The following is a 26,498-nucleotide window of genomic DNA, read 5'->3' as shown; positions in this document are numbered from 1 at the left end:
ACTTAATTGTGTGTCTTTCTACTAACCAACTCTTTTGCAGAAAACAAAAGACATCCACTATGTTGGCTTTACTTTCTCAGTGCATGAAAAAAATGGGTGTTTAAAAAAAACTGAAAAGTGAATACAATGGTTACTAAAACAAACAGAGGAAGTTATAAATCTTCAAATCATATACAGGACAGATTGGAACATTATAAGTTCCAATATAAACTCTTCAAGTTTTCTTAAATAATATACCTAATAACTCTCTATGGGCAAGTAGGAAATCTGTTTTCAATTTCTTTTACTTCTAAGCAAAAATATGACTTATGTTAAAGGAGCTTTTTTTTTTTTTTATGGGAGTTTTCAACCAAAAATTAATGCAAGTATCTTGTCAGAAAATATTATTTGAAATCCAGGAGGTTTTGTTGCAGTCACTGTTCAGGACATTGCCATGCACTGTATAAGAATAGCAAAGAAGAGGAGATTGTGTCCAGCTCCAAATCAGAGTATAAAAGGAAACCACAGTGCAGATGCCTTTTAACACTCCAAAAACAATTAGTCCTGATACCCAAATGCAAGAGTTTTTGGCAGCCAAATTTTTTATTTTCCCTGGAGCAGATTGCTGTGAGTCCCTACTCAGGGAGCGTCATAACAGGATTGTACCAAATGCATCTGCTTGTAGCAGGAGCTTTTTGTAGCAAATACCCTCTGGAGGTATCTGAGGGCATGAATTACCTTGTAATCTTTTGATACTCTGATTGATAATTTCTTCTGCTATAAAATGTTTTGGGTTGCACAGCCATACTTTTAAAATGTGGACTCTAATTAATGACAGAGAAGTACCCACATGAAGTGAAATCAGCCAGGGAGGTAATAAATTTTCTCCATAGGAATGCAGTGTATCAGGAGAGCATTCAGTAAGAGACCCAGCTAAAGATAAAAGCACTGAATCTGTACAAAGAACCTCCCCTACAATCAGGAATTATTTCTGCTATCAAAAGCTATAAGCTATCCAGATGGAAAGTTCAATTTCTTAATTAGTAATAGATGGAGACATTTGAAGAAAATAATACCCACAGTTTAAAATCAGTTTAAAATTAATTTTTCATCTTGGAAAACATGCACAGACAGTATAAGGAATATAAATTATTATTTTTAGCTGCTATTTATAATTTCCCTGGGACTTGGTGAGTTTTTGATGCTATATGGGTTTATAGCTGGGAAACGTCTGGGATACCACCAGACAGAAAGAACTTGCCTATATGTTAGTGTAATGTGGTGTACCAAACAGTCTGTTCAGAGTTCACATTAAGTAAACTACTAAGGTTTTGAGTATCTCTTCAGAATCTGAAGCTTCCTGAGGTTTTCCATTGCTGCTTTATGTGTAACAATGCACTAAGTCACGCCTGCACACCTCTGGCGGCTCAGGCAGGTGAGCAGCAGGGAAGCAGGGGCAGAGTCCTGCTGGCGGGGGCACTTCATGGTGCTCCCCTGTGCCCAGCGTGCTGCAAACCCTTCCAGGCTGCCAAGCTCCCAGAGGAACCTCCAGAGCACCCCTTGGCCAAAGGAGAAAGGCTGACCTGATTTATTTTGTGTCGTGTTTTCTGATACTGTGCTTGCCATCTCATAAAACAGAAAAGCTTTCACTTGTGTTTTTGTGATTTTTGTGCTTGCAGTCCAATGACGTTTACTGCACCTAAAACTTATGTTTAAAAGAAAAAAAAAAGGCAAAGCAGAAACTATGAATAGCAAGTTTAGCAATAAATATTCATGTATCAAGTCCTATGTTAAATACAAACTAGCATGGCCAGAGTCTCTTGTAAACTTCTATTTCTTGCCTGTTAAATCAAGTGAAACAATTGAAATTTTAGATTGTTGCTATTTCTAAAGTTGCATTTGGGTCCTGGTGATGTCTAAGTACTCATGTAAAAGGAGTTATCATATTTCAAAATAAATGTTTAACACACTCTGCTCTGCCAAAAAAGTGATAATAGTAAACAATGACTTTTTGTTGTAAAGTACTCTCCCTCTAGGATTTATGGTAGGAAAAAGATTTCTTGCCACTTGTGGCCTGTAATTGGAAAGCTTTGCACTACCTTCCTTGGCATACAAGTTTGCTTCAACTATAGAAAAATATTGAATCATTTTAGGGAGATTGGCTGTCATAACCTAAAGATTTAAAGAGTAAATCTCATTAGAGGAGTTAAAAATATTAAGATGTGTAAAATGAGGAAATATGACTTTGAAAGGGAATGGTTAATACAGTGCATAAACATATATATAACTGATCCTACTTATTGTTAAATGTGTTATACAACCTGGGCAAATGGCTTTACAGGTGGTAATGTGTACATGGATGTATTTGCAGTTGCAAAAACCTTTTGTAATTTTTATTTTTCTTCTCTGACTTCGTGGAATAGGATCTAGAGAAACATCAAGAAGAGACTAATGCTCTTTTTTCTCAATACGTTGTCATTTCCATTTCTGCTTGCTTGTTTTACCTTCTTTGCAAGATTAACTCTGATTTTTCTGTAACAGGCACATAGTTGTCTGTGGTCACATAACACTTGAAAGTGTGTCGAACTTCCTGAAGGACTTCCTGCACAAGGATAGGGATGATGTCAATGTAGAAATCGTCTTTCTGCATAAGTGAGTAATCTTTCAACGTTGGTCTTATCATCTCTTACTAAAACTCATTAGGTTAACCTGTGTCTTCTGGGAAGACAGAGAATATTTAGAGTACCAAATAACCATAAGATTAATATTTGCAATTATGTTTATTAAAAATATGTCTCGAGAAAATTATTTTTTCCATGCATTTTCCATAACCCTGTACTAAACATATTTGTTTCAAGCAGATAGACTTCAGACCCAGTTGTGTTGTCTGTGAGCTACATAGCTAAATGTATAGTTAAAGTAGGGTTCAGGTTATAAAATAAAAAATATTGAAATGGAAATAAATACATCCAAGATTGTTTTAGTGGTAAATATTCCTAGGGAAACTGCCAAAATACTGATAGTTATATCAGTAAAACTAATGAAAAACACTGTATGTTGTACAAACTTATGGTATCTGAAAACAGCTTTTCACCCTGGATCTTTATAGGAAAGTGCTTATTTTAAAGTCCAGAGTATTTATAGAATGAAAAATGTAGGTGCAGATTCAGTTTTAATATAACAGATACTCTACACATGTATTGACAATAGAAACTAAATTCTTGTCATGGTGATAATCAGTACTGCTCTTTATTCCATTAATATACACATACCAACACACACATAGTATCTTCCCTCTTTCTTATGTGGAATTTGGAAAGGTGTCTTAATGAGGTTGATGTTTCTTTCATGCTCTACACAATGTGTAAGTCAATAATAATTTAATAACTATTACAATGCCAAATAGCTACGCCTGGGAGGAACTGCTTGAAAAAGCCACATGACAGGAGACAGTATCTTTTCTGTTCTGTAATGGTGTCTGTTTAGAAGAGTTGCATCTTATAAATGATATATTTTTGGATTCAGCAATGCATTCTGCACTTGTTGTCAAAGAAAATAATTAAAAAGTTAAGGACGTAATTTGTCATGATTTAACAGTGAAAGCTGAAAACTAAGCATCAGCAGTACCTCCACATTTTTTCATGTAGTCCTTTCAATTTGAACTAGAGATGACATCCTCAAGTAACTGCCTTATTTTATTTTATTTTATTTCCTCTCCATGCAACAGCAAGTGATTGTGAGAGGAAATCAGGGATCAAGTTTTCCACAGTGAAAATGTGTGGTGATAGGAATCAGGAAACTGCACATTCACACGAAATGAGTTTAGCACCTTGCTGCTTGTTTGTGCCTGTAGCTATTAAATTCCTTCTGTTTTAATGATTGGCACTAGAAAAAATATTTACAAGATTGGTGCCATGTTATGTAATTGACTATAATCAATTTAATTTTTCTTTTGTTTCTGGCAAAATAAAATGAGACAGCAAGTCATGGCATCATTATGTTTGTTTTAATTGTAGCTCATAGAGGCCTCAGGGTCCCTGTCTGGTATCTTTTTCTGATTTTTAGAGATCTTGCATTGAGTTGTTCTATTCAACACAGCTGTTGTGGGAATGGTAGGGACATGCAGAGGAAGATTGTGGTACTATATAATTTCTGGGTAGAATGCTGGGAGAGAGTGTTTACAAATGCTTGCACCCATACTTCTGGATTCATGTCCCTTGGAAGTGTACACGCAGCGAACGTGGGGAGTAGCATGAGGTGGGCCAGGAGCGCTGCAGAGACCAGTAAGGCAGTGAAAGCAATTTAGTGTTTGTCTTTAAAGTAAGGCACACTGTTTCCATGCCACAGAAAAAGCATCAGCAGAGTCTGAATATCTAAAATAAATAAATAGGTGGGTTTGTAAATGCAGGAAACGGAGCAGTTATGGAAATTGACCTCTCATTTGCTCTTGTCTTTTCTTCTTTCCACTGCAGTATCTCCCCTAACCTTGAGCTGGAAGCTCTTTTTAAACGACACTTCACTCAGGTGGAATTTTATCAGGGTTCAGTCCTTAATCCCCATGACCTGGCGAGAGTGAAGGTAACAGCTCTGTTGTTCTGTTCTGCTAATTAACCTTTTTCTAATACTCCTTGAATTATTTGGGAAAAAAAACCAGACACTAAAGCCCTTCTTCATGTAACCCCAAAAGAATGTTTTTCCATTTCTATTATCTTAAGTAGCTATACTGGTAAACCTTTTTTCCCCATATCTTGAGATCTTCAAAGCTAGCAACAGTGACTTAAGATACATTGTCTGCCATTCCATTGAACATTTTATGAGTTTTTCATTGATGTTTCATTCAAAAGTGTATTTTACATTAATATTTGATATTGCAAGATATTGTCTTACAGTAATGTGCTGTTGTCTTAACTTCTCAGAACAATTTAAAAATATTTTTTTCACCCTCAAAATCCTTTTTCTATTGTCTAGAATTCAGAAAGAAAAATGCAAGTTAAGATTTTTGGTAGATAAAGTTAGTTTTACTTATTTAGATATTTATTTTCTAGAATTTCTAAATTGTAAATTATTATTTTATTATTATAAATTGTAAATTATGCTTTAAAAAAACAAAAATTAAAGAAAAATCAGGTTGTCAGATACATCATTAACTTTTTCATTTCTTTTTCTTTTTTTCCCAATGGAATGCAGTTGGCTACTTAAGTCAAGAATATTTTATTAGTACTGTGTAATTTACACTTTCTGGAATACTAATCATGTCTTTTGTCCATTTTGACTGCAGAAATTGCTTAAGATTTTTTTAGGCTAATGCACACTGTTTCAGTTCATCAGAGCATGTCCTAATTACGATCATAAAATCATGTGTTCTTATTTTGTGTTCTGTATTCCACCCTTCTTTGTGTTGATATTTGGTTGTATACACTTGTAAATACTTTTGTCATCTGCTTTGAGTTCTGTAAAGCTCAGGTTTGTGTGAATCTAGAACTGTGGATAGGTCAGTTGGCCTCCTCTTGCTTTCTAAATCCAGTGCTCAGATTCTAAATCAGTTCAGCCACCTCTTCCTGTCTTGAACAGGAAGGTACTTAAATTCCAAACAAAGCTGCAGGACTTGTGGGAGCACTGTACTGATGCAACAGGAACTTCTGATGGATTTAAAAGTCTAAATTCCAGTATCTGGTTACAAAAGATTAACATTAGCACCTTTGTGGCTCAGCTGATCCAGAGTAAGAGTTGTCAGTGGAACTGCTGACCTGCTCTGATCACCATGAGCAAGTTTCAAGAAATTCTCTGTGTGCACGAGAATGGTCGTAATCACTGTCATGAACTCCTATTAGCCTAGAAACATTTTTGATTAGCAATATTGAGAACTGGCACTCACACTCATGAAGCCAGTGCTGGATTCCCTGATAGTTTATGAGCAAGGAAGAGCTGGAAAGAGATGTTGCTTTATATGTTTCCTTTTTCTTTGGTGTCTCAGATAGAGTCAGCAGATGCGTGCCTAATCCTTGCCAATAAATACTGCGCTGACCCAGATGCTGAAGATGCCTCCAATATTATGAGGTAAACTCTGCAGTTTTTAATAGGTTTTTGGTCCTTAACTCTGGTTAGCTAATTTTATATTTCTGATCTGTTGCACTCAAAGAACACTGTAGGATTTTTTTCTTGAGGACAAAATAAAAGATCCTCACCAAAATCCAGAGGTGAAAATGCCTTAAATTCCTACCTCCTCTGTTTCCTCTGTCTATTTTGTGTGTCAGAAGAGACCCTTGGAACAGAGGCTTTGATGCTCTTAGTAGTTTTGCAGGAGCTATGGTTTGAGTATTCCTAGCTGAACGCAGAGAGGAAGGGAATGCAGTCAGGTTGTTGCAACAATGCATGCATGAGTGCATGCACTGCAGGGACTGTGCCAACGAAGGGGCAGAAGCACCTTCAGAGCTTCATTCCTGCTGCTCCTGCAGGTAGTGCACTGCTCAGGGGATAGCAAAGATACAGGGCAGTTTCTCCTGTCCCCATCCTGCTTTTTTTACACTGAGGACCAATCATTGCTTGTTTTGATTGACAAGGCATTTAGAGCATTAGGGACCACCAGATCTCCTCCTGCTTTCCTCCTTGTAGTCTATGAAGGGAGGAGATGGAACAGTCAGTCAGTAGATGGCAGCTAGAGTTACAACAAACCTAAGCCATTCCATTTTTTGTTTTGTTCATACAATCCTAGTTTTAATGAGACCAGTCTCCTTTTTAAAATTAAAATCTCAGTCAGTGATTGATTAAAAGTTCTCTAGTACTGTTCTCTAGATTTTACTGGCTTGTCAGATGTTTGCATGCTGTGTATTGAAGCAAAGGGAGAAATAAAAAAATGCTACTAAAGTTGCTCTTCTGGAAAACTACTACTGTGTGCAAGAGAAAGACACAAAAAATAGCTAGTTTCATTTTGCAAACATGGTTTGAGTTGCAATGCAATAAACTTTTTTTTGACATTGATTGCAAAATACATTAAAAATATTCTAGTCACAAATTGATGCATTCTTAGTAGATTTAATACATTTAATGTAATAAAATGCAAAACTTTTAATGTGAGAGTGGAATTCTCTTGTGTTTTATCACAATTTAATTTTAAAAAATTGAATGCTTAAACAATTCAGCAAGAAATGGAAAATTAGAAGAAAGACTTGTTAAATGAATGCAATATTTTACTTTTCCTGTTCTAGCTTTGATATGCTTAAAAGCACAAGCCAGACCAGTAGTTTACAAGATAACATTCCACAAAACACTTATGACATTCAGTCTTATGAAACTGATGATTCCATAATAAGTCAGATTTTTTTTTTCATTGTTTTATCTTCTTTTTCTACCTTTAGGTTTTAAATACAGGACTTTTTTTTTTTTTGGTTTTTGGTTGTTCATCTCTTTAATTTTGCTCAGTACTTTTTTTATAGTACAATATCAATCCATGCATTTCTCAAACAATTTTCTTTCAAGACACTTAAAATCTATACACAGTTGAGTATATCTTGGATTAATTAAGTAATGTAGATTGCAGAAAATATGCAGATTATGCAAGTAGCCCCATGTTTTATAGATTCTGCATTCAGTTATCAGTTTTATATTGGTCTTTAGATTAATCCATCAAAATTAATAAATTTGCATGTGTAACACAAAATCATTATTCAAGGTATTTAGATATGACAAATATCTACCAGCTATAAAGAAATAATATGTGATGGGGTAGAAATTAATTTCTTCAGGCATTTATTATTGGGAACTTGATCAAGTATGTTGATTCAAAGGCACGAAGATAGTCCCTGAGGATGAGAAGGATGTAAAAGTTCCAACTAGATTATTTTCCTAATGGGATGAGTATTTGAATAGTGCTCCTAAGTCTCTTTTTCTGCAAACTCCATAAGGGCAAACTGTTCAACTGAATATTCTTGAGGCTTATTGCTCTGTAGTACCAGCCACTAATTTTTAACCTCAGTTTGACTATGTGTAAATATTGCAAAGGTCTGACATCAATCAGTTTGCTTTGCAGGCAGATGAATAAGGGGGTACACTTTTAATTGTGGGACTTGACATTGCAGTAAAATAGAGGTATTTGGATGCATTATCTAAATAACCTATCAGTTAAAAGTTATTTTAATTGGTTCTTCCTTTTCTTTTTAGAGTTATTTCCATAAAGAATTATCATCCGAAGATAAGAATTATCACTCAGATGTTGCAGTACCACAATAAGGTAATATGATGGCCAGTGTTTCTTCTCAGAGTTTTTTTGCTGTATTGCATTCACTCATACATCATTTTTCTAGTCCCAGTAACAGCAAGCATTTTCTTTCAAAAGTAAAACATCTTAATAAGCCTTGTCACGTAATCCAGTTACAAAGTATTTTAGTTTTATTTGTATATGCAAGGGACTTTATCAAAATCTTGACATTTATGAGTTGCCTAGGATCTAATTCTCAAAGCTAGTGTCCATGGTTGATACTGATTCCAGATGACTTTTCACCACCTCAGTTCTCTAAGTTCTGCTCTTATTGTCTTACTGGAGATTATTGTCATTTTTTTTATTCCAGCATGACCACGTACACGTGAAATTGCCAAGCAGTAGGTACAAAATAGATAAATTTGTGGTTTTTAATATAAAACATAGCCCAGTTGTGAGATTTAGTACTGAGAATGTTGTGAAGTTCAAGATGATAAATCCACTTTGGAAAGAAATTTGAAAAAAAATTTTATGGTAAATTTGTGACCCTTAAACACAGTGAAGTCAATTTATTCAATCCTGAGATGAGGAAGTCCATAAACTGCTGACTAACAAGGTTAGGAAGGATATATCAGGTAACACAGTACTCATGTGTGGCCTGCTTCTTTTATTAGCTCTGAAAGAATCAATCACTGCCCAGTGTTTGAGAAAAAGCATGACTGGGTAAATCTTCATTTGATGAAATACACAATAAATCTGGCACTAAGGTGGTTTGATAACAACTCCTTAAACCTGTAACCTGTTGCTAGAACAAGAGCAACTACTGTTGATTGTTGTGTGCTCTTCCTGCATGTTATGGAAGAAGCCTGTCTTTTTATAGAATAAAAGCAAGGAGTTTCTCTACTTTAAACAGTCACAGAGGGGAAGGGGTCTTTTTAAATACTGCAGTTTGTTTGCTATTCTGATGGTTGTGTCTTCAAGAATAGCATTTATCAAAGTGCTGAGCTGTGGAATTAACTTAGGAAGGGGAACAAGGAGGAAAAACTCTGTGCTTCCTGGTGTCTACACAAACATAGACACACAGGTGTCTATGTGTCTCATGTCAGAGAAAATCCAACAATTATGCCAGGAACTGAACAATATTTGTCTTTATCTAAGTTATCAGTTTCAATACTGCAGGTGTGTCTTGCTGAGTTATTTTCTTCATTCTGTCCTTATAAATAGCATTCTTAGAAAAAAAGGGTTGGTTTTTCAGTGTCAAAAAGGGATTGGTTTTTCACAAGTACTGTTCTTCAAGGTGGAAGAAATGAAATAGAAAAGACAGATGATGTTGTATGCATTTTAAAATTCTAGTATCCTTTAAGTTGAAATCTAAGTTGTATTAGCTTCCTGTATGTGTGTTCCTCATCAGTCAGATGGCAGCTCAAAGTGCTGTAAAAGGAACATACAGAGGGGAAGGAAAGCCTTACAACGTTCTGCTTGTTCACGTGTGAGCATGGACCTGACAGAGTGCCGCAGCCAGCATGTCTTCAGTAGTGTAGCATTTTATCTGTAGTAGGTAAGAGTGGAAAATTTCTCAGCATAGAATTAAGCTCTGAAACACTTGAAGTGCTTCTGCCTACTCAGAAAAAATCAAGGTATTAATAAAGAAAATAATTCAGAACTGTCTGCTGTTTCTGGTTCTTCACCTGTGGGAAATTTTGTTTGTTTTCCAGGCCCATCTACTAAATATCCCAAGCTGGAACTGGAAAGAAGGGGATGATGCAATCTGTCTTGCTGAGCTGAAGCTGGGTTTCATAGCCCAGAGCTGCCTGGCACCGGGCCTTTCCACAATGTTAGCCAACCTCTTCTCTATGAGGTCCTTCATAAAGGTAATGCCTTTCTCATTAGAACATATTAGTCTGCAGTTCAGCTTGTCAGAGACTGGAGTAGAGAACATCACTCAAATGTGAAACAGATAGAAAGACAATAACAGATTTTGTAACACCAAAACAACCAGCCCACAGTTCCTTGCAAATTTTTTGCTGAAAACTGGGCAATAAACTAGGTTCTATCAACTTGTGGGGTTTTTTTTTTTAATTTTTATTCAGCAAGTGTCTGGCCTTTAAAGTATTTTCCAAATCATTATCCATTTCCAGGGAGATATTTTTGGCATTTTGTGTTTTTGCTTGATTTTAGCCAAACCACATGTTTGTCTATTAGAAAAGTTGCTGCTGCTAAAACAAAAATATGATTTATCTAAGTGCCATGTAGCAACAAATTGCCAAGAAAAAGGGACTGGTCATTTTCGTCTTTGACATCAAAAGACTACTGGACCTCTGACTGTGAGTAAAGAAGGAACATGTGTTAGAACTGAGGCCCAAACTTCCCACAGCATCATTCATGTGTTTGCTGCTCCTCAGTCTAAGAGCTCTTTTGGACTTAGATTGCAAAATTATAACCCAGTTAGATTTCTGTGCAGCTGTACTGGTTCACTGGACCAAGGCCTCAATTGCAGTAATCATTGCATCCTTCCTGGTGCATTTCAGGGACACTGATTCCAAATACAAGGGTGGGCAGTTTCCAATCTGATGAATGTTCTTAGTGGGAAGGGAAACACTGGAGTGAAAGGAAGGCCATGGTCCACTCCAGCTCCATTGTGCAACTAAGCTAAAAATGAAAATATCCTTATGTCCTCAGATGAGAAAGCCAGGACTGTTCTCTTAGAGGTGCATATGTTGGTGCACGACAGTGAATCTTTATTGGCTTCTAATAAAGTCCTGACATTATTATGAAGGTATCCTTAGAAGACAGCAGGCTCCCATGAAAAAATATTTCAAACTATTACATTTAATTAAAAAGACCAGTTTTAAATATGGAAGCAGGTCTGGGCTCTGCACTTTACTGCCTGCAGTTACAATATCTTCATCTTTATTTACGTTCTAAAAAAACCCAACTGAAGGAAACAAGCAAACAAAAAAGTTGTTTTACTTCAGCAAGCCTGGAATCTGTCTGTGACTCTACAACATATTTCCAATTTGATATTAATCCTTTCTATCTGTATCCTAGAAGAAAACTGTGAGCATCATTCTCCTTGTCAGTCAGTTTGGTCTCTCTCACTCCTGCATGCTCTGGTAACCCAAGACTCTCAGGAGTGTCAAACATTTGTGATAGTCTCACTAATGTATGCAAATTACTGAGGCAGCCTCTTGCATGAACTCGGGCTCTGCAGCAGAGTTCATGTGAAAAGTTTGCTCACCTTTTGCCTTTCCAAAATCAGGAGGGGTTAGTTTTCTCCTAAGGAGATCCAAATATATTGGTATCCTCAGAAGCCTCAGTCCTAATTAATTTTAATATATTATATATAATATATATATCATATATTTTTATATATTTTTAATAGTATTTATTTTAATAGTGATTTTTAAAATTAGTGAGAAAGTGGAGAGATTCACAAAATGATAAAGTGTACAAATGTCTGACTGTGGGGGAACTGTACTAGAAATACACACTTTTATGGCCTGGATTTTTATCTAAAAACATTTAAAGAAGTCAAAACCTGGATATGTACAGGTATCATGTTTCCAGAAGTTATATAACCACTTCTGCTATTATCTTAGCCAGCTATGTTTTCTTATTTTATAATACATTTTTATAGTAGTTCCAGTACAGTTACAGATTAGATCTCATTGATGAACAGTTCTAAGCTGAAGGCTCAGCTTTGCAAGATGTTACTCAAAGTACATTTAAGTATTTCTCTGTATACAGAATAAGCATAAAAATAGCAATGAATTTGATTTGGGGGAAGCTGTCATTGTCAATTTTGCTCTTGTGTCTGATTATATAGTTTTAAACAGAGTAGTGTGCAGACATTCCTTAAATTGTGTGACTTCAAGTGTCACCTTCACATGTCACTTGGAGGAAAAAATGCCATAAGAGAGCACATTAAGATTGCAATACTCTGTTAATACTGGTTAAAAATTTATTTGCCATATAATTAAGAGTGAATTTTCTAAGCAAGTAAAATGCACATTTTCACTTCCGAAGATCTCTGACTAATTCAAAATCTGAAGCTGTATAAAAGTGCAAGAATTGAGCCACATTTCTTTATGTGACTCTAACCCTATTGGTGATAACAAAAGGTTTGTTTATTTAGCTGAAAGGATGATCTTTCTCATGTCTGTCTCACTCTAAACACTTGAAAAATAAAACTTACTAAATAGTGGCTGTGAATCATCAGTGCATTGTAGGAGAGCCTCTACATTGATTAGGAATGCTGAAGATGACTCTATTGAAGAGAAATATGTCCATTCCCTAAAATAACTTTCACCCCTTTTCATTAAGAACATTCAATTTAAGTACTGTCAGACCTTCATAAATTCCTTAGGTAAACATTATTAGTGGAGTCTCTCACCAGTCAGGAGATTGCCAGGAAAATGTATGGAAACTTCTGTATTTTTTAATGAAAGCTTGAAATGTGGGTTTGTTCCGCCTCTATAGTGTGATTAGAAAGTGATTTAATGTGCCATAAATGTTTGGTCAGTCAAACACAAATGAACATGATTGATGGTGACATTGCACACATTTAACTCATTATGGGTTACTTTACAGCAAAATTATTTGTGTAAACAGTCTGCTCAGTGTTAGAAGTAAAACAAACTAAGAAACCTCAAAATATTATATTTGTTCCTAATATTTTTCTTTTGGTTTTAGCAATATAATATCATATGGAATCCCTTATATTCTTTTTTGGCACCAAACTGAACAAAAAGGAAGTCAGCTCTAAAAGATAAATATTCTGTAAACACTTAAAGACAGATAGATTGCACCAAACCATGAGATAAGGGGAAAAAACCCCCCAAAACATTACACCTGTAAACTGTATTTTAATAATCCAGTCTTCTTATCACATAGACTGTTACTGTTGTATTAAAAAAGGAATTTGGACTCTTTATTAACTTGCACAGTCACAGAAAAAGATGGAAATACTGTACTGCAAGTTCTGTATTGTTTGAATTAGCAAGTGCATACCAGAAGTCTATCTGTATGAAAAACATTGCAAAAACCAGATACATGGAGTAATAGGCAGAAGTGATTAAATTTTGTACAGGCCAATCCTACAGGCCCATGTACAACCTAAAAGCCAAGTTAGTAGTGTTGTGTAAATTAATAAAATGTGGAATGTGGTACTCGAGTGTAACACAAGTCCACAGCCAAATTAGTTTTGTCTTTGCTCTATAGGTGAGGCAGCCCATGCACCTCATTCCAAATGTCAGAATTATCTAGAGCTGTCTCTTATCCTCTAAACTATTTTGAGGGCAGGAGTGTTTTGTGGGCTCTTTCAGCAGCTTTTGCTCACACCTACACATATGCCATGCCCACTTGACATTCCTTTCTTGTCCAGGCTGAAAGAGAGACATAATAAAACCTCACAGATCACAGATTCATATCATTTGGATGCTTACCTACACTGATGGAACACATCAACTTGTTTGCTCTTTATTTTTGACCACCTAGGCAGCCTTGGAATATTTCTTAAGTGTAGAACTGGAGAATGAACAGTGAATTCCTTGACATGTGGGAGGGCTTTAAAAGGGGGAGTGAGAAGGAAATGCAATGTTTCAATTTATTGTGAGGTTCTTCAGGAAGTTGCATAATAAACTGATTGCATGATCCTACTCACAAGGACCTGGATCAAATATTAAATGTAGCCCATTACCAAATGCATTTATCTTCAGAGATCATGTAAAGATCTTCCTAACTGTAGTGTTTTTAAATCATTGATTCTAGGAACTAAAATCTTTGCTGTGTATACATAGTATCAGTCCTTGTGATAAGAGTGTATTTGTCTTGGGCTAAAGTCTACCATGGGACTGCATTTTCAGTCAATCATTTGAACAGATCAACACCTGTCTATCCTTTGCCTCATGATTGGATACAAATCTTGTCCTGTTTTGTGTATTTGAAACTATTGGATGTAGAGCCTGTATGCCTTTCAGTTCAATTCCAACAAGGCCAGAATCTAAAAAAGAGTAACATGTCATTCTATTTCAAGCATGCTCTCTCTGCCTTGACCCACTACAAAATTCTACATTAGTATTGATGGGGAAAAGTGCATAAATCTCGTTTGAAATTAGAACTAATCTCAATCAGTATATTTCATGTTTTATAAAATATAGTCCTTTTATACAAATTTTAAAAATCATCAGTGCATACAGAAAGCTGTGGAAATAGTTGACTGAGATTGTAAAGTGTTCATAGTACGAAGGATATTTGTTAGCTTTGATTTCAATGGACAATGGAATTGAGTAAAGAAGTAGTTGATAATTTATATTAATTAAGGAAATGCAATTATAAGACTGTAAATCTATGAAGCTTAACTCTATAATATGACCATAAGAACTGCTTTCAGCCAGTTACTTCTCTGTCAGATTTAGATATCCATATGCAAAGGCATAACAAAACTAGACATTCACTCAAGCAGTTTGGGTGGGCTGGAAGGGCATTATGGGTGAATGGGAGGAAATATTTTAGCTACATTGCTTTCACTGTACACATTCTTTTCAACTACCATTCAAGAATATTCAAGGCCATATTGAGTTTAGACAAGGGATTAAGGCTTTAACCTGGCACAGGACAGGATTGGATTAGGAATTAGGATGAAATTGTTTACTGTGAGGGTGGTGAGGCACTGGAACAGGTTGCCCAGAGAAGTTGTGGTTGCCTCACACCTGGGAGTGTCCAAGGCCAGTTGGATGGGGCTCTGCACACGCTGCTCTAGTGGAAGGGGTCCCTGCCTACAGTGGGAGAGGTGGAGTGAAATGGTCTTTAAGGTCCCTTCCAACCCAAACCATTCTATGGTTCTCTGGGTACTTCCTTTTCAATCTCATCTATATTGTTCAAGATAGAGAATTGTAACATTAAACATCCTCAAAGACTTTGTCCCGTTTTGTGCACTTTCCATGGTGGTGAAGAGCTGATCTTATTCAATGCTAAGGAGCAGACTTTGCATCTCCTTTCACTGTGCTGTAAAGGAGCTGGATATCCACCATCCTTTGCCTTGCAAATAGCAAGGAATAATCTAGGTCGCAATGCAACTCTAGCATTTGTTCTCTGTCTTGATAGTGATGCTTAGATCTTGGCAGAAGAGATTATATAGCATGAGCAGGTTCAGATACACTCAGTTTTTCATGTACCCATCATTACACTGAAGAGCAAATGCTATGAGCAAGAGTTCTTTTGGAGCTACAGAGCTCCTGATAATTACACTACTGCGTGTATTAGAGGTTTTAATTTTCTTCTGACAATACTAATGGCTGTGCTTGCAAGAGCTACATCACTTTTTCATATCTCTGTCACCATGTCTCACTAGGAATTATTTTATGTAAATATATTTGCTGGTAACAAAATTGTATCTATATATAACATAGAGGAGAGCAGAAGAGTATTGTGACTTAAAAAAAGATTCAGATGAAAATTACTTTTCTTCTTTTGGATTGCACTATGTAATTTTCCAGCTATTCTTCGTATTGAAGAAATGGCTAATTGAAGCAGTGGCTAATTTGTTTTGTGACTATCAGGAGACAGAATTGCAGTGCAACTTAGTCAGGGAGAGATAATATTTGCAGTACTAGAGAGGAATCAGAAAGATTCAGGTTGAAGTTGTTTTGGTAGTATGGCCCATTCTGGATAGGTTCCATCAGTTACCTAAACTTTAAAATATCATCACAAAGGCTTAAAGTAGTGAAGAGCATAATGACTCCCAAAGTATTTTTCCTCACAAAAGATGCCAGGCAGGTGACCATCTGTCTCTTTGAAATCACTGGGAAAATGTCATGGTTCAGGTGGAGATAAAACAGAAAGATCATCTTTAGTCAACTGTTGCAATCATCTTATAATAATATTTTATAGCATCCCAAATATTAGCAACTCTTTTAATTCTATAATCAACATTTTGTGGTATTCTAACAGATCATATCTTAAATACTCCAATCACTTAATGAAGTTTAATGTAACACTAACTGGCATCTATGGAGGTTGGTCATTGCTTTGGGAATGTTTGGTTTTTTCCAGTCCCTTCTTGGTCCTTGACTAAGGGTGAGTATTTAACTATAGACGGATCTGGAGTTCCTTCCTCTAAATCAAAAACATCTGCCTAAAGAAAAGAAAGCAAGGAAGGAAAGTCAAAAGGGAGAGATGTAATGTATTTGTATATTTTTTTCCAACCCCAGGTGGTGTCAATGTAAGAAAAAGCCACAAAATAGACCAAAAGTTACAAACATGCCCTTGCTATCATTGGTCTTAGTTTTTTACCAAGCCTGGACTTTATCTTTCTTCTGTATATAGAGTTGCTGATCACCAACATTTGCAAGCTTCCTATAAATAAAAGGGTCATAAAAAATGTGATATGGCTTCTCTGTGTGTGGTGGGGAATAACACAATGCAAATTCCTTTTACCATCCCACATGGCCTCTGAATGGTGAAACAATTTCTGTGGAAGAAATTTCTCCTGATTGTTTGCAGCCCACTTGTCAGGCTGTATATGATTTGGAACATCTCCATATTGCAATTTATTCTTTCAGTGGTTTACATCTCCAGAACTAAAGTAACTGATTACTTGGCAGCCTGTCAACAGGAGGAAGGAATAAAACAACAACAACAAAAAAAACAGAAAAAAAAAACCAAAACAAACCAATCAAACAAAAAAGGCAAAACCCAAACAAATAAAAAAACCCTAAACCCTACAAAAACACCCCAAACAAAAAAAAAAAAAAAAAAAAGAGGAAAAAGTCATTTTAACTTATATTTGTTTCTTAACAAGTTTCCATCCTCCTGTTTTTTAGAGCATTTTTTTGGAAAGAGTTTGAAAGAGTGCCTTTTGGCTAGTTCAACATGAGAGAAAGATTGATGAATCCTAAATTAATAATCAGCCCTGGAATAAAAATATAAACTTATCTAAAATACTATATTAAGTCCTGCCAGAATATTCCTGGAATGCTGAAATTTGAAAACCTTAAATCTTTTGGTCCAATAGAATCATAGAATCACAGAATATCTGGAGTTCGAAGGAACTGACAAGGATCTTTGAGTCTGACTCCTGACCTTTTGCAGGACACCCCAAGAGTCACCCTGTGCCTGAGAGCTTTGTCCAAACTCTGCTTGAGCTCTGTCAGGCTGGTGCTGTGACCTCTGTCCTGGGGAGCTGCTCCAGTGCCCAACCACTCTCTGGTGGAGAAACATCTCCTGATATCCTGTACCTCCCCTGGGGTAGAAGCTGTTCAGCCTGGAGAAGAGAGGGTTGTGTGGAGACCCTGTAGAAACCTTCCAGTATCTGAAGGGATCTGCAGAGAAGCCAGAGGGGGATTCATTGTTATGAACAGTAGTGATAGGACAAGGAGCAGTAGGTAAAACTTAGAGAGAAATTTAGGCTAGATATTTGGAAGAAATTCTTTACTGTGAGAGTAGTTAAACACTGGAATATGTTGCCCAGGGAGTTTGTGGATGCCCCAGCTTGGGCAGCGTTCGAGGCCAGGTTGGATAAGGCCTTATGCAACCTGCTCTAGTGAAAGCTGTTCTCCCCATGGCAGGAAGGTGATCTTTAAGGTCCTTTCCAACCCTTAACATTTTGTGATTCTACTATTTTAAAAAAGAGAAAATTTGGAAACTTTTTCCTCACGCTCTCTACAATTTTATTTCACCACATGCTCAGTGTGCTTGAAAAGATTTCAGTGTATTATTTTTGCATATGATACTTGATTTACTGACTACAGGGACTCTGTTTTGAGGGTTTTTTTCAGCATTCTAGCAGATCCCTTGCAAATAAGCCATGTTAATTGCCATAACAGTGTACTGACTTATGTGTTAAAATCTGATTCATGTTTAAGCAGTTGCTTGTAAGTTTCAAAGAAAGCTGTGGTTTTGACTCAGAACTCTGCCTCTGTTTCTTTGGTTTTAGATTGAGGAGGATACGTGGCAGAAATACTACCTGGAAGGAGTTGCAAATGAAATGTATACAGAATATCTGTCTAGTGCCTTTGTGGGTTTGTCCTTCCCTGCAGTTTGTGAGTAAGTAGATATACATTTAATATGCAGAAATATTTTCCTTCTTGTAACAGAAATCTAAGTTTTTTGCATGAGACCTTTTCACTCTAATGTGAGGACTCTAAGTCCTAATGTTGCTGCATCAGATAGTGTCTAATAAAATAAACATTAAAGCAATCACTGCACTGAAGAATCTGAAACATGGTAATGCCTGGTTTCAGGAGAGATTTGTAATTAAGTGATTGTAAATTAAAGTATAAATGTTTTTTGTCTTGAACAAACTCATAAACAATCTTTTTAAATTGAGTAATTTGCTCGCAAATACTATCCTGTTATTTTTCTAATGATTCCCGTTCTTTGAGTAGTAGTGGTCAGCATGACCATCTTGGCTTGTGTTCCATTCCAAGGAAACTATTCATTAATTTAAACAGATGTCATGGAGTCATATAAGCAGTGTGGCACTCAGAGCTCCATAGAAGTGGTTGCAAACCATTTGCAACAAGTAAAGTATATGAAAGAAAAGATATGTCCGTTCAGTTATGAGAAAGAAGCACATAGTACATAACCATAGTGTTCTGGACACTGAAAAATGCTTAGGCTAGAATGAATCTGTGAATGAGAGATTTGTATGCAAAAGGTTTGTATAATAAGTACTCTGTCTACATAATCACGTTAGTTTAGCACACTCATGTTTCTTCTTTCCTCCATTCTTAGAGGAGGAAATAGATGGAGAAGTAAAATACAGTCTGTTATGTAAAGGAGGATGGTTATGCTTCTACTCCTCTAACTTCCCCACCATTCCCAATTTTAACAGGAGCAAAAACATGGCATAAAATGAGGGGGAGACAACTTTTAGACAAGTATTATCCATTTAGAAATTTGTCTAGGATGTAGCTATGACAGAGCCCAGTCTTCAATTTGCTGGTAAAGTTAAGGGGTTCTCAATCCATCCTTCTACTGTGTCAGCAAAACTCTGTTGAATTTACTGAGGGGAAAAGTCTTTTACCATAGGCACAAAAGTTTGTGATTTACTGAACCGGAAATCTCACAACATAATGCAAAAAAGTGTATTATATTCGGAATGAATAGTAGTTTGTGCTGTTAACACTAGCTACAGTAATGAAAATTAAATCTCCACCAAACCATTTTTAACTGTGTCAAGTTTCTATATGAGTTTGTAGGAAGATATAACTGAGACTGTATTTGACACAAAGCTGACATTCATTTATCTGTGCTGGTAGAATGGAGATAAAATAAGAAAGAAAGGGTTCTTATTGAGATTTAGAAAGATATCTAAATTTTGGAGGTCTCCTCAAGCACTTTAATTAATGAGTTTAGTGCATAGATATTCTTATTAATGTAAGAATTGACTGCTCAGTTTCCAGAAGAACCGAAGGACAAGGACAGCAAAATGTCCATTGCATTGGTTTGTGAAGAGGAAATTGAATCAGTGTAGTCTTAGTGTATTCAGCCATCTGTGAAATATATAGACTTGGAGAACAGGTCTTGTAGTGTAACTTTTAAAATTCATGCAGGCGATGACATTTTAAAAGTCTGAAATTGAATGAAATGTTCTGCTTCCTCAGGTTATTTGTCATAAATGCAAATCTAGGAATGTGATTCTTTTGTGAATAGGCTGCCATACAGTCTGGATAACAAAGAGTGTGCAGAGACAGTGAGGATGGGACACTCAATATTGCTGAAGAATTTCCATCTTCTGATGTCAACACTAGGCTGAAGAATTAGATGGAAATAGAAGTTAATATCAGTCTGCAAGTTCTGTTTATAACTCCACGTGTGTGCACTGTGTGGACATCTTCCAACAATATATTTTGAATATGTGAATGTAGTTCCTGACATTCTATGCCCTTGGATATTTCTGGACCAGGTGTGAATGATGTTATTGAAGATGAACTAACCAGTCTGTCTCCTACTGGTGCAGAGCCTTCTAATGTTTAATGTAAGACTAACCTTCACCCAGGTTCTAGGCCTACCGCTCTCCACCCCAAAATGCTCCTAACGAGGCCAGCATATCTCTGCAGTGATACTCAAGCAGTGGGAGCAGCCACCTGCCCGTGTGTGGTGTTGGTTGTGCAAAGGCACTGACTGCTGGGCTCTTGTCTCCCTGCAGGCTGGTGTTTGCCAAGCTGAAGCTCTTGATGATAGCCATCGAGTACAAGTCGGAGAAGCGCGAGAGCAGGTACGGCCCACGGCACCGGCCTGGGCAGTGCTCGAATGCACTGCCAGGAGTTTGGCCTGCTTTGTTTTCCAGAATGAGCATAGCTGTTCTTTGAAACATTTCAGAATGGAATTAGCATGCCATCGCATTGCAGCGTTTCGCATAGGCCTGAAAGGGACTTAGTTCTGCCCTCTTCCTCCCTAAAAGTAACCCAAGTCAGAATGATTAGTAAAAAGTGCAGTAGTACATATGTCTCATCTCAGGAGTGATTTTACTTACCGAAAAGCTTACAATTTTTGTGTTTATAGCATATCACTTTTAATCAGATGTTCAACATACACTACTGAAAACAGAAAAATGGAAAACAGATGTGATATCAAAATTCATTATAGCTATGTGTATTTTCAAAATACAAATTTCATTTAAATTAGTTTGACGGAACCAATTTAGATATGTTACAGGATAAACAAATAAAGGGTAAACATAATATTTAAATAAAATTTAAATATCTGTTCTGACAAAATTTACATGAATAACATAATGAAACTGGAAAAGATTAATTTAGCCTTGAAATTACCAATTGGCTGGCTATTTTCATTAACCAAAAAGAAAAAAAAAAATCATTATTCTTAGTACAGATTCACAGATGGGAAGTGTTTCTTGCATTTTTGTTTTTGTGCAAAGGTTCATAGAAACATGATTGAACATTGGAGTCAATCTTCCATCACCTCGTCCATTAATGTTTTAAACAATATTCATTTTTATGTAACAAAAACATTATAAATGTTCTCTGAAACATGTGGAGGGTCATCTAAAAACATATGACAATACTAACTCTGAGAGGAATTTGATTCTCTTCTTTTGCAATTACATTTTGTACTGCCGTAGTAGACCTGAAGTGATACATAGTAGTTAATCTTCTTTTTGGCCACTTATTACCTTTTTGTGGCCAAAGGACACTTTTGGGGACAATTGCTCCTTCTCACAGGAGAACCAATTCTATCTATTGAACTCATTCTACATTTTCTGGGGTTTTGAAAGTTTAACACTTAGCATTAACTTTCATAGTTTTTCTTAATTAAAAAAATCTATAAAACCTGTGTTAGAAATTTGATATGGAAAAAGCAGTGTTGCAACCATTTATGAGCATTTCCATGCCCTATGGTTGATTTTGCTGGATTCTTCCATATATATTATAAAATGAAATGTGAAGTGGTGTATGTACTATTGGATATAATTTTTGACCACACTATGCTGATTAAGAAATCCTTTTTTTTACTGTCCGATTTTTATGCTGTATTTAGCTTCTTTGGACTCTTAAATTACTTTTCCATTGAAAGACCTCATTCTGCATTGGCTAATGTAAAACAAACAATCTATTCTTCTGTCTATGAACAATTTAATCTTTTGCTAGAAAAAGGAAAAATACAATAATAACAGCAGTGGAACAATTTACCAAATTTTGTGTCTTCAATATTAAGAAATATTTGGTTTCTGTTTTTCTCCTAACTAATATTGGCCAGCTTTATATTGCCATTACTTCAGTTGTCATTAACTTACATAAGTGCTAATATTGCAGTCTTTTACAGTAATAACAGATTGTTCTTGGCTTCCATATCATTCTTTGCATTAACTTCAGTGGAAGTTGGATTGAGTTCTTAATCAAAAGGTGATGCAGAGGATCCCACAAAAAGTAAAACAGTGTGATGCAATCATATATTTCTTACTTACAATAATAATTTTTACTTACAATAATCATTATAGTAGGGGAAAAAAGAGCCTAAAATTGCTGGAAGCAATACTAACAAAGAGATATTAACAGCTGGATTTGTTGAACTTGTATGTAGAAAGAGGAGGATAAATAGCGTAGATAGTCACATTTTCTTATAACCCTGATCCACAGCAATATCTCCTGATTTTATTAACCAGTGACAATTTTATAGTCACTGTTTGATCAGTCACAGAGCTACCTGCAGCATATTACTTTTCTACTTGTTCCTGTGCTCTTCAAGTCAAATATGTTAACTAGATATTTGTGGTTTTCTGATCTTTTAGTCAAACCAGAAAGGTAATGCAACAAAACTTCAGTTTCTCACCTCCTAAATATACTTGCATTTCTATGCATCTTATTAAATGAAAAGATGCAGAATTAAAATAAAACTTAGAGTTACACAGTTTAGAAGCACAAGCCCTTTTTGAACAATGTAAATTTGTCATTTGTCAATTATGTTTGTTGATATTGACATTGGAAATGTTTTATTCTGCTTATATACAAATTTCTTCCTGGTAATTTTTCATAAAGGTTAGGTGGGAGCTGACTATGGATATTCAAGTTTTCAGTCTTTTGAGAGTGACAGAAAGTAGATACGTGCCGATTTATTTTATAATTATACTTTGCATTCATGTTTTGTATAACTATCATGTTTTGTAGAACTATTATGGAAGAAGTTTTATATAATTCAAAATTTAGAGAAACAATGCTAAATATAGCTAAAAATTTAGAACATTGTATAGATGGCACCCTTTCATTAAGATCTAATACTCTAATTTCTTTTTTACTGTAGGGAATTTGAAATCAATAGTAATTAAAAATTATCAGAACTCTATCCAAGCTAATTTTGGTGTACATGTTAGTGGCAGTTGAGCTTCCTGCCTGCAGATGGTTTTATCTTCATTTTTCCTGAATACTAATAAAGCTACATAAAACAGAAAGCACACCTTGATAAGTTTTGTCAGTTTAGGTAGGTAATTAATAACAATTATGATTTTACAGAATTGCTTAAAAGCTGATATTCAAGCCTAAGTATAATTAATATAGTTATAAATATGATAAATGTATATTAGTTTTCATATCATGAATAGAGTATCTAGAGTACGTTTATCGTTTTACCCAACTGCTTCTCATTAAGGTATCTTAAAGATTCATTAAATCCCTATGAGTAGATTTCTTAAACTTTGCATTTATATATTTAATAATATTTAAATTATTTCTCAGCTATCAAAGAAATCTCTGACTTTACAAAATTCAGTTTAGAGTTTCTGACTAGCTACTAAAGTCTGCACTCTAGTAACTCCAGCTCACAATATCAGTTAACCATTCCTTCATCTCTAATTGCTTTCTGGGAATGCTATAACCCATGATTAAGAACAGGAAACACTTAAATTATTTTTTGTCTCCCTGGTGCAAGCCAAATACTATCACTTAAAAAGTGTTCTTAGCTTATTTGCAGAGGTTTTTCTTTTTTTGTAGAAAAATGCAAAGGAAACATAGAGAACATGAACCTGAAAATATCCCAATGTTGAATATATAGCAAAAAATAGCAGTTCAAAATTCAGATATTCAAACTCCTCATCTGAAATCCCTTTTAGAGAGTTTTCTGCCTTCCTTTCCCCCCTGTATTTTTATTCTACATAACTAAGCAAGAAGGAAAGCCTCACCAGGATTCTTCCCTCCTGCTCCCCATTTATACTCCACTTGTAAAATTTTCTCTTTGTCTATCCATATATTTGTTCTCATTCTCAGCAGAAAAACCTTTAAGCCTTGAAGACTTTTAAATAAAGGGTTTTTTTGCTTTTGCTTTGGTGTCAGTTGATTTCTTATCAAAGTGTTTGATTTGCAATTTTTTTCTTGTCGTTTGCAGAAGCCGAAAGCGGTATGCCCTCTTCGTTACCTTTCCTTCCAACCTCAATCCTACCTTCACTCCTTCTAACTTCAGGACTAATTCCTTGCCAAGAACGCAGGAAGATAACATCTTTGTCTATCTTTCTCTGTATATACACACACATATATACCTATACATATTCATCTATCTATGTGTGTGTGTATATATATATCTCTGTGTATATATTTATATATGAGCCCCCAATCTCAAAGAGGAGAGAGAGAACAGCATTTTGTCTCTCCAGTGTTTCTTGTGACTCACGCACTAACTTCTTTGCAGGAAGTACAAAATAAAACACGATTCATTTTTTAGGCTTTTTTTCCCCTTTGTGGAGTCATTGGTGTATCAGATTGTTGCATTTGAAAAGCAGATTTCACTGTTAACATCTCCTGTCCTCATTTTGACTGTATCATGACGATGTATATTTCGTCTTTACCAGCCCTTGTGCTGCCATGTTGTTCATATTCACACCGTCATTGATGTCCTTCTTTCCCCAGTTCTTCCTTCAAAACACATCTTACAATACAGTAGTTCATGTTCTCTTGCAGTCTCATTCTCCATTAACAGCAACCAAATACCTGATTCTTTGCATTTCTGGTCCTGTTTTGAGTCTAGTTACTCATAATACAGTACTCATTTAATTTTTTGTACTGTTCCAGTGAAAGTGCCATGGATAGTTTATTATATGTCACATTCATTTTAATGACATTTATTAACTCATGTATTAAGATGTTACTGAATGTATTTTTTTTTCTCAGCTTTGTAGTTTTTGGTTTTTTTTGAGATGGCATGTTTTGCATTTTCTTTGGTTTACCATGCTGTGAGTCCCTCTCTAGTCTACATTCTATCATGCTGCTATTGGTTTGGAAGTAGATAAGGCATGCTCTTTCATATCCTTGTCTCTCCTCATCTCTCTTCCCCCAACAGCTTTTTTTTTTTTTTTCCCTAATTGCTTTTAGCAGTCTGTCTGACTGTCAGTGATGGTCTTTGGAGACCTGCTGTCATTGTCCAGACATTTCAATTTCCGTCTTCACTGTACTCTTCAAACTCTATTTTCTGTGTCTGTTCTGTTGTGTATGTTGTATGTGTTATGTGTATTTAAGTTTTAGTCTTACCTTCCTATAGTTTCTGAGTAGATGTGTGATAAGAGAGGTGGCTTCCTGTCAGTTTGGGATTATTGATATGATCCAACTGCAGAGAAGTTACTGCAACACTTAGCATCTCCAAGGATCTGCAGCTGTTGCACCTCTACTTTGCTTCTTGCTTTTAAGTATATCTTATCTTGTGGTGAAGGCATGTTAATGCTGGCATGATGAGCAATATGAAGAGGTGTTGTACCAGGTGAAGTTGCTTGCTCCCAGAATAAAGTTTATTGTTCTGCCTCATTGTACTGATAATGAACCACTTCTGGAACCAGAAGGAATAATTTAATTGTTTTCAAGTGTATTGAGTTCACCATCACTATTGAACTAGTTTGGAGTATGCCCAAATAAAATACCTCATGCACATCCTGTAGACCATGACTTAGGTGCTGTTGTAAAAAACTTAAGTCCTGGGAGCAACCTTTTATATGCTTGTAGTAATTAAGCTTTAATGTACTGTAGCATGTAATGTGCACTGTGTCTTTTGCCTTGTATTCTTTTCAGTGTCTTACTAGATTTTGCTGTATAGAGCATTATGAATTCATGTCAGTGATAGAGCCCAGAAAAAAGAAGCAATATTTATGAGTTGCAATTAGTGTGAGAACTGGTATGTGCACAACTCCCACTATGGGATTTGTGCATTTACACTCACACTCCACTTCAAAACATGCCCTGAAAAGAAATATTTCCAGCTACTTCTGTAGTTGGATAAATGGCGTGGTGTCTTTTAAAAGGCCATTATGCTAATAGTAGTACTTTTAATCTGGGCATAGTGTGAAACAATCAAGAATAATAGCTGGTTTTGTCTAAAAGTATAGTAGCTATAGTAAATGATACCACATGATTTTGTTTAAGATAATGTATTTATAGTACTTAAAAATATTATATCTTCCTGATTACTAGATAATATTGCTACTGTTTGAGTTGCACGGGGAATGGTACAGTACATCTACCACAAGATTTAAAACAGGATTGTTACAGCTTTTGCCATTCGTTTAGTCAAAATTTTGGTGTTTGTGTTTCTTTAATTTCAACAATTGGTCTTTCTTTTTCTTTAGAGTAGGGTGATGGCAGTCACACAGGTAGCCATACAGCTGAAAGCAAACAAACAAAAAGAAGTAGGGTTACTAAATCAGACAGGTTTCCTTGATGCAGGGATGAACTGTTCAGTTGGTCTCTGATAATGGATTTCATCACATCTGACTTTGTCAATCAAATTGTTAAATGTCTAATCTCCTGTTAGTTGTCCAGATTTAGTCCATAATTGCAAGGGAAGAGAGAGACAGTTCTTGAATGCATTAGAATTCGATCCTAAAGTAGAT

The 26,498-nt window shown here is 35.7% G+C and overlaps 1 protein-coding gene across 30 annotated transcripts in view; it reads left to right on the top strand.

Annotated features, from left to right (window-relative positions):
* KCNMA1 (potassium calcium-activated channel subfamily M alpha 1) overlaps positions 1-26,498 on the top strand; it is a 411,073-nt gene that overhangs the window by 269,499 nt on the left and 115,076 nt on the right. For 18 of the 30 annotated variants that reach the window (XM_064717021.1, XM_064717019.1, XM_064717018.1 and 15 more), the window contains 8 exons: positions 2,521-2,631; positions 4,452-4,557; positions 5,954-6,036; positions 8,137-8,206; positions 9,889-10,044; positions 18,108-18,217; positions 20,325-20,393; positions 24,014-24,025. In XM_064717021.1, the coding sequence (XP_064573091.1) occupies positions 2,521-2,631; positions 4,452-4,557; positions 5,954-6,036; positions 8,137-8,206; positions 9,889-10,044; positions 18,108-18,217; positions 20,325-20,393; positions 24,014-24,025 (717 nt within the window). The remainder of the gene's footprint in view (positions 1-2,520; positions 2,632-4,451; positions 4,558-5,953; positions 6,037-8,136; positions 8,207-9,888; positions 10,045-18,107; positions 18,218-20,324; positions 20,394-24,013; positions 24,026-26,498) is intronic. The other 12 variants (XM_064717035.1, XM_064717034.1, XM_064717017.1 and 9 more) reach the window with 1 other exon arrangement.

Source organism: Zonotrichia leucophrys, chromosome 6, assembly GCF_028769735.1.
Source record: "Zonotrichia leucophrys gambelii isolate GWCS_2022_RI chromosome 6, RI_Zleu_2.0, whole genome shotgun sequence".
Taxonomy (NCBI): domain Eukaryota; kingdom Metazoa; phylum Chordata; class Aves; order Passeriformes; family Passerellidae; genus Zonotrichia; species Zonotrichia leucophrys.
The sequence above is the reverse complement of the archived record's forward strand: the minus strand, read 5'-3'. Positions and strand labels throughout refer to the sequence as shown.